This window comes from Pelobates fuscus, chromosome 9, assembly GCF_036172605.1.
Source record: "Pelobates fuscus isolate aPelFus1 chromosome 9, aPelFus1.pri, whole genome shotgun sequence".
Lineage (NCBI taxonomy): Eukaryota > Metazoa > Chordata > Amphibia > Anura > Pelobatidae > Pelobates > Pelobates fuscus.
In genome coordinates, this window is record NC_086325.1 from 118,734,538 (window position 1) to 118,748,321 (window position 13,784).

The 13,784-nt window shown below is 38.8% G+C and overlaps 1 protein-coding gene across 1 annotated transcript in view; it reads left to right on the forward strand.

Moving 5' to 3' along the window:
* Window positions 1–13,784, forward strand: part of RABGAP1 (RAB GTPase activating protein 1) — a 253,113-nt gene that overhangs the window by 62,555 nt on the left and 176,774 nt on the right. The window contains exons 6-10 of the mRNA XM_063432338.1: window positions 3,002–3,159; window positions 8,035–8,145; window positions 10,050–10,116; window positions 10,219–10,321; window positions 12,494–12,663. Coding sequence (XP_063288408.1) covers window positions 3,002–3,159; window positions 8,035–8,145; window positions 10,050–10,116; window positions 10,219–10,321; window positions 12,494–12,663 — 609 coding nt within the window. The remainder of the gene's footprint in view (window positions 1–3,001; window positions 3,160–8,034; window positions 8,146–10,049; window positions 10,117–10,218; window positions 10,322–12,493; window positions 12,664–13,784) is intronic.

Below are 13,784 nucleotides of genomic sequence, written 5' to 3' on the forward strand. Positions count from 1 at the left end.
GTGACATTGTAACACTGTTATCTGTCATAAATCTCTGAATCACACCTCACATGTACAAGTAGACAACCTAGGCAGGGTATTCAATATGGGGTATGTCCAGTCTTTTTTAGTAACCACTTAGTCACAAACACTGGCCAAAGTTAGCATTTATATTTGTTTGTGTGTGAAAATTGCAAAAAACTAAATTAAACGCTAATTTTGGTCAGTGTTTGTGACTAATTGGCTACTAAAAAAGACTGGACATACCCCATTTGCAATACCTTGGGTTGTCTTCTTTTGCAAAAGGTATGCCATCATGGGGGTAATTCTCATTCCTGGGCTACCATACGCTCTCAAAGGCAACATACCGGTAACCAACCTGGCAATTTTCAATGTAAAAATATTTGACCCTTATATTTGACCCTCTAACTTTCAAAATCACTAGAAAACTTGTACATTGGGGGCACTGTTATACTCAGGAGACTTTGCGGTTAACCCTTTTCTGTCAGCCAACCTCCCTACCCACTGTTAAACCATTCTCTGCCAGTCCTTGTACTTGTCAACATATCATACAAAGAATTATAAGGTAGCACTCCTAGGTCTTCTTTAAAATAAAATCTAACTTATTTGCTTATGAAATAAAAAATCGACGTTTCAGTCTGACAAAGCAGATTTTCATCAGGATAAGCTAGACATACACAGAATATGCAATATATAACAAAAGACAAATCATAAACTCACCACATCAGGCGGCAGGACCCATCCAGGGTGCAACCCGGTCTACCCAAACGCCTAACTCCGTCCCCAAATGATGACCTCATCGCGCATGCATTAATGACGTGCCGGGCGCTCCCCAGGTCATTGCCTTAGTTACCAAAGCTAGACAACAACAAAAATTATTAGATAAAAATCCACAATGTGTGTGGAATAAACAAACAAAGTTGTTATATGACACTGCGCTGATGGGATAGTATAGCAAAATTTCAACAACAAGCACACGATATCCAGGTCTGTAGACCTGTTAAAATATATATTAACGTCCTCTAGTGTTATAGATGCAGACTTGTACAAAATAAAGTTAATGAAAACTGTAGAATCTTGTATGGAAAAGTGTAAAGGGAATAACATCCCACGGATGATTAATGTAAGCTCATGAATTTGGACCTGGAATGCTGGACAATTACCAATTGATTAGGTTTGATTGGTTGTTTCAATGCATCTCTATGAGGAGGTCTCTATGAGGAGGTCCGGAGGCCCCCGTACCGATTTAAAAAAAATTGACCCTTTTGATGTCACAAAGGGAGCGGACCAGCGCGGTGCTGGAAATAAAGTGAGTTTTAAACTTTTATAGAGGGGTTAACGCGGGGGGACAAAAGTGATCTAACTCCTAAATGGCAATGACTTGAGCAGTGAAACTTCAGAGGCATGATGTATACACATAAAACTGCTTCATTAGGCTAAAGTTGTTTTGGTGACTATAGTTTCTCTATAAAGGAAAACTATAGCATTAGGAATACAAACATGTATTCCTAATGCTATATTGTTTTTCTAACTATTTATTTATTCCCTTATATGTTTGAAAGGGGAAAAAAAGGTATTTACTTTGAATTTAGTCCTCGCCGTACTGGTCTCTGCACCGACACCTCACCTCAACAAATCCAATGCTTCCCAACAGGGAAAAATAGAGAGTCTAGTGTGCATGCTTGGCAAATCGCTGCACTGCACCAATCTCTCTGCGAGCAGCATATGATTGAGAACTGGGTCTGATTCAGTTCTCACAAGAGAAGCGCCTCTACTGGCTCTGCGGAAGACAGCCTCTAGTAGTTTGTTAGCCCTGTAATCCTTACATTGCCATAAATAGCAAATGTCACTGTTTTACATTGCAGGGTTAAAGCTAAAGTGTCACACTGCACCCAGAGCAATACATTGAGCTTAATCAAGCAGTTTGGGTGTATAGATTATGCCTCTGAAATCCCACTTTTTAATTCTCGGCCATTTAGGAGTTAATTCACTTTTGTTTATGCAGTCCTAGCCACACCTCCCCTGGCTGTGACTCACACAATCTCACTTTCAATCAGATTGTAGTTTACTTTAAAAAAAATGTTCTCCTGCTTTTTAAAGTGAAATTGAATCACATACAGGAGGCTCCTGCAGGGTCTAGCAAGCTGTAAACAGAGCAGGAGATAGACATAATTTTCAATAAAGAAAGTGTAACTATTCGATGACCATGTACAGGCAGTGTTTAGGAAGGCCGTGCAAGCCACATACAGGGAGGTGTGACTAGGGTGGCATGAACACAAAGTTATTTTTATCCTGTTGTGGACTCTATTACCACCAATACAGTAAACCAATAACAATAAACAAAACAAGTGATTGAACACCGTTAAAACATTATCCTCCAAGTACACATCTTTTAGAAAAAAAAGCTTAAAATTAGAAAATAATAGTTTGTCTGTGTGTATAAATAACAACAGAACATCTTATTAACTCAGAAAACTCACAGACAGATCTATCCAGAATACTGCATTTTTAATGGACCAGGGCTTTTTGTCCTTCTACATTCAGTTTGCAGAGACCATTGTTCCGTCACCAGTTCTCTCTGTTCTCTCATACACCATGAACCCTAAAATGTAGGTTAAAATTATTGCATTGCACTGATTGTCAAATGATTGTTGCAAGTCATGAAGCAACTGGATGTAATGCTTATGATGATTGGTGATGCAACACTTCTGCCCTTTGTATCACATCTTTGCTTGCTAAACTGCAATTGACTGATTGCAACAATATTATATTTAAAGTTACTAAATCCTTAACCCCTTAAGGACACATGACATTCCAGAAGTTTGGTCCTTAAGGGGTATTCCAGAAGTTTGGTCCTTAAGGGGTTAATTGGGTGTGACAGAACATATTTACCCTGTTTTGTGCAAATGCATGTATGTACTATGCTTTGGTTTATGATAGGTAAACTTTTAACATTTAAGAAGCTGCTTATAATGATTTCCATCTATCTATTTCAATCCAGGTGAGTCGCATCCTGTACAGCTTTGCTACAGCTTTCCGACGCTCAGCCAAACAAACCCCTCTTTTGGCACCTATTCCTCCGCAAACACCCGACAGCGATATTTTCTCCTTTTCCGTTTCACTGGAAATCAAAGAGGATGATGGGAAGGGCTCTTTCAGGTAGGTGCCTTGCAGGAACGGTCTCTATCAGGAACTATACCATTTTGGCACCTGAGAAATGGCAAAACACAATCTCAAGAACAATACTCATGACATTAATGATTTTAAGGATTGAACATCCTTAAGAAACATTGTGTTTCCCTTCTTTCTTTCGCTTACATTATTTATGATTTACATGCTGTGCCGTGTCACAAGGGGGCACCTGATAGCCCTGGTACATCATTAGAAAAAAATAGTTGAACACTGCTGTTCTTCCACAATTTCTATTTAATACGCACGTGAAATTCTGGCTGACATTTTTATTCCTGTGGTGGCTCTAAGAACGAATCAGAATTAGCAAAGTGTCATCACTCATAGGCAAGGAACAAACACACAGTCTTTCCTTCCAGGATCAATCCCATTCAAATCAATTCTATGTGAGGGATAGAGGCTTGAATGTAATTTAGCCATTTCTCAAAATCAGGAAGGGGCCTTAATAGAATTTGGAACAAAAATGGTTGGCAGGTTGATGGTTTGAATCAAGCAGAGAGATGTATATAAAATGTGTATAAAATATCTATTTAGTTACCTTGAGTATTGAAGTATCTATGTAGCTTATAGTTACATTCCTCTGCATGAGCATACATATTTCCTGAAATACAATGTAAAAGTGGGTATGTTCTATGACATTCACATGCTTTTTAAAAGCTCTGTTATTTTTTATTTTTTTTATATATAAACCTCATTTCTACTTGAATAAATATGCCTTTATTTTTTATTTTATTTATTTTTTCAGTTAGGCTTGACCAAACCTCCTTTTTGCTGTCTATATTCTATATTTTCCTTTTTTAAATGTATTTGTGTGGCCCATTTCCTTATATGTGTATATTAAAGAGGTGCTGTCACTTCCTGGACTTGCTCAACCCAAAACCTACAGGAAACGGAGTTGTACTTTTTTTTTTTAATCCAAAAATTAAATAATTTATATTATGTTGTAATATCTCTTGCATACATTTAGCAACAAATGTCCAAGCACACATGTGTTCATATGGCATTTTAGAAAATGCATGCTGGAAGCATCAATGCTTGAGATGGTTCTTTGGAGATAGTTGTTATATAAGTGCTTCCGTTGCACTGCACATTCATTAATGTTTTGTTAGCATAACATGATTAAAGAATTCTAAGTGCAAAACATGGCTAGCCAAAATAAATTTATACCCAAGTAAGTTATAAACAGGGAGTAATGCTGATTAGAGGAAACTTTTAAATCACAACTCTGTAAATAAATTATGAAAATAAAATATTTGGAGTGGGAGGACCTGGTCACAATACCAAACCCTAAAAAATTAAAGGAGCACTATAGGTTCAGGAACACAAACATATATTTCTGACCCTATAGTGTTAAAGCCACCTTCTAGTCCCACTGACCCCCTCTTGCCTTCCTAAATATAGTAAAATCCTACTTGTATTCAAGTAGGAAGCTGCTGGTTTTGTCCCTGTCTGCCTCAGACCTGCAAGCTGTCTGCTGACATCATCAGAAGTGTTGTTCTGAGCCAATCACAATGTTTCCCCATAGGATTGGCTGAGACTGTGAAGGAGGCAGATTAGGGGCAGAGCCAGCACAAGTCAAACACAGCCCTGACCAGTCAGTATCTTCTCATAGAGATGAATTGAATCAATCAATCTATATGAGGAAAGTTCAGTGTCTGCATGCAGAGGGAGGAGATACTGAATGTTGTGATTCAAACTAGGCAAGACTGAGATAGGAAGCAGCCATCTAATGAGTGGCCAGTGAAGTTATCACTAGGCTGTAATGTAAACACTGCATTTTCTCTGAAAAGACAGTGTTTACAGCAAAATGCCTGAAGTGAATGATTCTACTCACCAGAACAAATGCAATAAGCTGTAGTTATTCTGGTGAATATAGTGTCCCTTTAATGTTGATCCACACGGTTTTTATATACCGTAAGTTGTATATAAATACTCAGATAGCAAAATTAGTCAGAGTACTGTGCAGGAATAAAACTGCCCTTCTCATTCTGATTTCCTCTAAATCTTTATTATTGTATTTTGTAAGTTGTATATGTGTGTGTATGTTTTATTGTAATGGGGAAGCTCTTTTATACCAGGCTGATTAATCTTTGGATAAACTGATTTAATATGAATTAATATTACTTACTGTAGCGGATTGGTACTGGGCTGTCCCACGACATGTATGAGAATAAGTGTATTTGGTCATATGGCTGGTTTAATGTGTATGTACATGTATAGAAAGCATGGTATCCGGGTATAATGACAGTTAAATGTATGTAAAGAATTGTATTCCTCTAGTTGTTCGGTAGAATCATTCAAATAAAACAAGGGAATGAAACTACCGAACAACCAGACCACCCAGGAATGAGTGTGCCTCCAATTACCGTTTGCAACAATGTTGCAAACAGGTAATTGGCAATCAGTGCAGTGTGGTCTTTGTCCTCTGGGTGGCCGCCATTCGGGAAACAAACACGTGGCGGCGGCCATCTTAAACTACCGAACAGCGGTGTTTTGCCGTCGAGTGTCTGGAACTAAAATCGGACACTTGACTAGGCAAACACCGCTGAGACCTCCATACTTCCAGAAATTCGTATGGAAACTACCGAATGGCCCGACGTTCGGTAGAAAGAACCCTTAAACAAGGGAATTCATTCAAACCCTCTCCAGGCTCTATAACACAGGCAATTCGCCTGTTTTCATTCCCTTGTTTGTGACCGACCGCAGGGCCAAAATGCATGGAACTGTTTTCGGATACTTTACCCATGCGGTCGGTCAAATCTTTGGAACCCCATATCTCACGAACCATTCATCCGAATGGGCTAATTTTTAAGTATGTTGGTCCCCCAGAATAGAGCTATCTGGGGATGTTGGATTTGTGGATGTACCCCAAGTATTTAGGGTACATCCAAAACTCGGGGAAAACTGTGTACACAATAAGGGGATTATGATGCTAGAGGAGGGGAGGAGATCTGTGGGAGGTTACTACTTAGAGATTGGATAATGTCTTAAGTGTTAGAACCTCCTCCCTTGCATGGGAGAGGGCTTTATAAGGAACTGTGGAATAAAGCTTGTCAGTCTACTCCTGAAACTGTGTGTCGTCCAGCTATTGGGATTGCGATGGGGATACTGCTGTATTACTTTACCTGCTGGAAACCTTGCCTATGGACTTAACATCACCTTGTTCCTGAGCCTCACTGGAATCTCTAGTGGAGAATAGCTGTGCAAGATCGGCTCTCCGCTACACTTACATTATTTAAATTTTATATTACTCTGTTTTAAAAAATGATGACAGTCTTTTGTCTGTATAATGTATCTTTAAGAGCATGTTGAACTGCTACATGTATCCTTAAGAGCTTGTTACACTTGTTTGGATTTTACCAATTGCTGAGTGCACTGCTCTGGAATATATTAAGCTTCCTTCACAGCCTTAGATATGTCTTAACAAAGGCCATCTAGGATGAAACGTGTTGATTTACAGGTATTCTGTGCATCATACCTAAGTTTAACACCCTAACCTTTGCAATATTAAAGGACCACTATACTGCCAGGAAAACATACTCGTTTTCCTGGCACTATAGTGCCCTGAGGGTGCCCCCCACCCTGAGGGCCCTCCTCCCGCCGGGCTCTAGGGTGAGGAAGGGGTTAAAATCTTACCTTTTTCCAGCGCCTGGCTCCCTCGACGCTGGGGAATCTCCTCCTTCTTCTGCCGTCATTGGCTGAATGCACATGCGCGGCGAGTGCCGCGCGCGCATTCAGCCAGTCTCATAGGAAAGCATTCTCAATGCTTTCCTATGGACGCTGGCGTCTTCTCACTGTGAAAATCACAGTGAGAAGCGCGGAAGCGCCTCTAGCGGCTGTCAATGAGACAGCCACTTGAAGCTGGATTAACCCATTTGTAAACATAGCAGTTTCTCTGAAACTGCTATGTTTACAGCAGAAAGGGTTAATTCTAGATGGTCCTGGCACCCAGACCACTTAATTAAGCTGAAGTGGTCTGGGTGCCTATATAGTCCTTTAAGACTTAGTCTGTTAAAGTTATTGTACTAATTCTGAGAAACTATGTGCATTATGATATTGGGAGTTTATTTGAAGACTTCTTTTGGATTAGTGGAATTATTATACTGCCTTTGCATGTGGATGATTATCAACGTGGAGGGCAGCTTTATTTTTGCACCACACTCCTGAAATTTATTGGAAAGTTCATCCTTGATATTTACCAACTCTGCCCAGTTTACCTGCACTGCACTTGACTAATTTTTCTATCCGGATATTTACAAACAACTCTGATCTGGTAAAAATCATGGGAATCAACGTTTGGTTACTTCTTCTGACCCAATGATTTTGATGAACATTAGTTTTTTTTTTTTAAGGTTTCGTTTTGTGACCTGTTCCTCTTACTCTAGACATTTTATTATTTATTTGGAGAGTTGCGATTTGCAATATTATCTACACTTCTTTTATTACCTGTTTATAACTTACAGGACTTTCTATGTGGATGTGTATTTTTTGGCTAGGTATGTTTTGCACTTTGAATTCTTTTATTATGTTATGCAACTAAAGTATTAATTTAGCACTAACTTTGTTTAAAGTTTATAGAGTTAATTCTTTTAATCAGCCTCCCTTTGTCAGATTACATAGCACCTTGTTTGTGTATTTTAGTTTTATTTATTACTCCTTTGTTTATTGTATTTGTGCTGACTGACTGCTCATTCATTCATCTAAATGATTTCAATAGTATTCATAAAGGTGTGGTATAAAGCTGCCAGAAATTATAATTTCCTTCATCATTTTATGTTTTTTTTCTCAAACCTTCTATAAGGGTATTGATAATCCGTGGTATTTCTATCCCTCCCCTTTTGTCAGTGCTGTTCCTAAAGAGAAGGACAAACAATGCTTCAGACTACGCCAGGGTGCAGACAAGAAGATTGTCATTTATGTTCAGCAGACATCCAACAAAGAATTGGCTATTGAAAGGTATTTTTTTTTATAGTTTGCCTTTTTTTGTGTGTCAATTTTCAAATAAAGTTTTTGTGCATGTTGTACATATAAAGAGAATAAGGGTAAAAAAGAACTTGCTAGCTAATGAATAATGAAAGTATGAAGTAAGTATAACAGTGTATATTAATACAAGCCATAATTAATTTGCACATTGTTATTTTATGTTCAGTTTGGCTAATTAAAAAAAGTCAGATTGCAATCATAAACATCACAGTTTCATCATGTTCATTTAACTGGGTTGTGATCACAAAACGGAGGAATAAATTATGTGATTTTAAAGAAAATCACAAAACATTATGCTGCTTGTAGGCACGCACAGATAAATAAAACAGGATCCCTTGTTAACCAGTAATTGGCAGTGCTTGCTGTCCCATCTTCTCACCTTATGTTGAGCTGGTTTGTGTTTGTAGTTCTACAGTACATAACTTGCATTCTGTTTATAATTATGCCTGGTTCTGTCATATAAACTTAAAATCCTGAAAAAATAAATAAATATATAATATTGTTTGCTAAGCATATGCATTAGTTTTTAGACAAACATTAAAATGACTTTAACTCATTTTCTGGTTATTTTCACCAAAAATTAATGCAAAAACAATGAATGAATGGTTTGACTCTGAATTTTCATTCAGTCTCAATTGTTCATTCATTAGTGCATGTGAATCTGCACCCAGTGAGTGAGCGTGCAGCAGAGTTTTTTCTGAGCAAGCCTGAGACCACAATCACACCCCAAATGCAGAATTAGACAGCCTGTCAGGTTTTTATCATTTTCTAATGGAACACCGTCTGAGACCGCATTAAAAAAAGGTTCTTGTCAGTAGTTTCACTAGTATGGAAATCGTCAGCAGCACATTTATGCAGTTAATTTTTTAGCATTTTTGTCCTACACACCTAATGCTGTATTTATTCATCTCAATGTGATAACTGGTAGAACCGTCCTGAGGTTATGTTAATGGGAGAAACTGGTTTTCTATTACTAACAAGCATTTTGCGAAATATAAGGCCTCTTTGCAGGTGCCAGGGATACTGGTTTCCACTGTATTAAAAAGGCTAAATCTACTTCATTATTCCCCTCTGTATCCACAAAGTTAGATGAATTATTTGGGTGGTTTATGTTACATATTTGGGTAGCATTCAAGTTCCAGCAGAGCAAAGTTCATAACTTCACCTATTGGAATTCCATAGTGTCAGGTAACCTGTAATGGTGGTTCTCAAAGTCAAGGACCTCTATATGGAATGATCTAAAAATGGCATTGTGTGCTGCTAATTAGTATGAGTAAATATGGTTTGCAGATTTCAGTTTGCGACGCAATGAACATGCAAGTATTTCTCCTTGTTGCCTTGTTGCTGTATGAGACCAGTGACGGCTGCAGAGTATTGGTTCTGTCTGTGGAGATAGGATCCACTATAGACCTCAATGTTGTACTCTCGCATATGTGCAAGAATACAGCAGTGACGTTGACTCCTGGTGCTGAAGCTCCAGGAGCTGGATAGGACCTGCCAGAGGAAGATGGCAGAGCCTACGAGGATTAGGTTCAGGAAAGTAAATCTCACATTTACCTGCCACCCACTCACCGACCACAATGTCAACGTCTTTTGTGAATTCTGCAATGTCCCCAGATGGTGACAGTGCTGCTTTAATGATGATTTAACTTATAAACTAAGCAGTGTCAGAAAATAAAATACAAGTTGACAACACTATCTAGCATCACCAAGAGTATGTTATTTATTAATTTCTTGATTCATTTTTTTTGCATTCGGCTTTATTGTTATGATCTCATATCCTTTTGGTTTTTTTTTTATCTATAATTTACATATTACAACATCCGTTTTGGATCCAAGTGTTGTGATCCATTTTAAATTTGTATTTGTGATCATAGGTGTTTTGGACTCCTTCTTAGTCCTGGGAGAGATGTCCGAAATAGTGATATGCACCTTTTAGAACTGGTAAGTAGCAAGTTTTTATCTGTGTGTCGAAAAATAGTCTCTAAATGTTTAGTTTTTTTCCAGTAAAGGATAGCAGATTCTTTTTGTCTGTGTTGTATTTAGGAGTCTATGGGTAAAAGCTCAGATGGTAAATCCTACATAATCACTGGAAGCTGGAACACAAAATCTCCTTATTTCCAGGCTGTAAACGAGGAGACACCAAAAGGTAATGCAGCTGTCTAAATCTAGTTGGGTATATATGCTTAAAGTAATACTATTGTATTAGGAGTCTAAAATTTATTATTAACACTATAGTGCTGGAGTACTATTTTAGGTGCTTAGCCACCCACAGTAATGAGTTAAAAGGTATTTTACTTACCTTTTATCCATCGTTGCTGGTCTCACCATGGCTGGCTTTGCCTCAATTGCTGTCTTGACGATCTCAGCCAAACCAATGTTTTCCTGTAGGAAAGCATTGGGAGGCTATTGTGCAAGTGCAACAAAATGCAACGCTGCACCAATTATATCAGTAGAAATAAAAAAATTACAAATTAAAGGAAAACTTTAACCTTCCATAGAGCAGTATTCTGGTTTGCCCTGGCCACCCCTCCTCCTTCATGTGAGATCATCCAGGCACATGATCTCCACCAATCAAATGCTAATACCTAGAAAACCATGGAGGGCTATACTGCATATATGGTGCAATGCTGTGTGTGATATTTGTAATGACGCAGACAGCCACACACACAGGCAGACAGTCATGTACACACAGGCAGTCACACACACACACACAGGCAGACAGTCACACACACAGGCAGATAGTCATACACACAGACTCACACTCAGGCAGACAGTCATGCATACACACACACACACGCACACACAGGCAGTCACACACACATAGGCAGACAGTCATACACACACACACACACAGGCAGACAGTCATTAACACACACATCCACACACACAGGCAGTCACACACACACACAGGCAGACAGTCTCGCACACAGGCAGACAGTCTCGCACACAGGCAGACAGTCTCGCACACAGGCAGACAGTCTCGCACACAGGCAGACAGTCTCGCACACAGGCAGACAGTCTCGCACACAGGCAGATAGTCATACACACAGACTCACACTCAGGCAGACAGTCATGCATACACACACACACGCACACACAGGCAGTCACACACACATAGGCAGACAGTCATACACACACACACACAGGCAGACAGTCATTAACACACACATCCACACACACAGGCAGTCACACACACACACAGGCAGACAGTCTCGCACACAGGCAGACAGTCTCGCACACAGGCAGACAGTCTCGCACACAGGCAGACAGTCTCGCACACAGGCAGACAGTCTCGCACACAGGCAGACAGTCTCGCACACAGGCAGACAGTCTCGCACACAGGCAGACAGTCTCGCACACAGGCAGACAGTCTCGCACACAGGCAGACAGTCTAAATTCTAGTTTAGTAACCTATGGTGAAATATGACCCAGGTTAAGCCATAACCTCTTTTTTTTTTGTTCTTCATTTGGTGAGTTAGGTTATATATTAAGAAGCATAGAAACAGATGGCTTATAATGGCAGGGCATCCAGTATTGCAGCTGTGTGAAGCCTACTTGGATAGTGTCCATCGTATCATGCAGTTCAGAGTATGACTACAGTTGATCGCCTGGCTAAGGCACAGCACTCATGTCTGGTCACAACCAGTGGGGCCCAAGTTTGTTTTTATATTCAGTGCTTCAGAACCACTGTTTCGAATGATGTAATGCTTTTTATGTATTTTGTGAGGTAAAGTATCCAAAGTGGTCAAGCGATTTATTTGGATTTTGACACTGTGACATCTTGTTTGAAATGTGCACCAGGTGGCATTGGCATTTTGGATTGTAGAAATAACACATAATTGTCCAGAAGACAAATCAGAGAGTATTGTTGAAAATGGTAGGATTTCAGATACCATCACTAATATATTAATGTCAAATGAAAAATACATTGTATTAAATCTGTCTTTGTATGCATAACTCCACCAACAGCGACATCAGAGCATCTTATACAATGATTCAAACAAGTGACTCTTGACCAGGATGTTGTTTTAAAAAAAATAAATAAATAAAAAAAAAAATATATATATATATATATATATATATATATATAAATAACAAATACTGTACCTGTTTGTGTTGTTTCCAGCATTTGTTAATATGTTTGTATGTATATATATATATATATATGTTTTATGTTAGCAAATACATATCTCCTTTATATACTCTGTTATAATTTCTAATTACCTTCCTTTTTTTCGCTTCTCTTATGTTTCTGTATTTCTAATAGATAAAATGTGTAATTTTACAAGTATCTGATAATACACACATGTCCCCACAGACAAGGTCCTTTTCATGACTACTGCAGTTGATCTAGTGATCACAGAGGTGCAGGAACCTGTGCGTTTTCTCTTGGAGACTAAAGTCCGAGTCTGTTCTGCTAATGAACGTCTATTTTGGCCCTTTAGCAAGAGAAGTTCTACAGAAAACTTCTTCCTCAAATTAAAACAGGTAACCCAAACCTGAACATGCACTATGTCAATGTCCTGTGTCAGTTGTCTACAATATCAGTTGTATATACATCATTTTTGTAAATAAAAATAGTGTTGATAGAACCCAAATCCATGCCTTTTTCCCCTCAAGCCACGGATTAAACCCCTCTGCCAGAGAAAATAATTTTGCTGACCTAGCCCTGTGTCAAGATAATTTCTTCCTCTTCACATCAGTCACATTTACCCCATAGCAACCTTGCTTCTCTCTGTAAATCGTACCTTATCTTTGCCCTTCTTCTCTGGCTCTCCAACCTTTTCCCTGTCTGTCATATCCCCATTTTATTATATCTACCTTACATTCTCCCCCAACTCTTCTCTATTCTCCCTTCCTCAATCCATTTTATTCCCCTCCCCCCCTTTATTTTATCTCCCTTTTCTCATACTATTTGTCTTCTCCCCTTTTGCATTCTATATGCTCCCCTCCATTTTCAGTCTCCTTTCCTCATAGGATCTCCCCACACACTATTCCGTCTCACTACTAATTCCATATCTCCCTGCTTTCCTCTTCTGTTCTTTTTTAAACACTGTCCCCATTTTTCATTCATTCTTCCCCTCTGACGAATTCTTTGTTGAATTACAACTGAAGTTCCTTCCATGCCACTGCACTTAAGGTCACTGTGTAAATTGGGTTTACCTTAATTTAAAGAATCACTAATCCTAATAACTCTTTAACCTTAAAGAAACTCTGCCATGAACCAATCAATTCCCTAAACCTAACTAAAACATTCTCTTGCCCTATTCATATCCTTAAACACTACCCAACCCTTAAGGCAATGCTGGGAGCTTATCTCAATTCTAATTAATTAAAGGGTGAATGCCATCAGAAATTCTCTGATTACACTGTGTCCATTTTCATGGTGTCGGACGAGTGTGAAGAGTCTGTCCACAGTGCATTTACTTTTCTGATGTTAGTCGGAATCCTGTGAGAGAAAGTCTTTCACTGCATATTTCTTCAAGGAACACTATAGTCACCTACATTACTTTAGCTAAATAAAGCAGTTTTAGTGTATAGATCATTCCCCTGCAATTTCACTGCTCAATTCACTGTCATTTAGGAGTTAAATCACTTTGTTTCTGTTT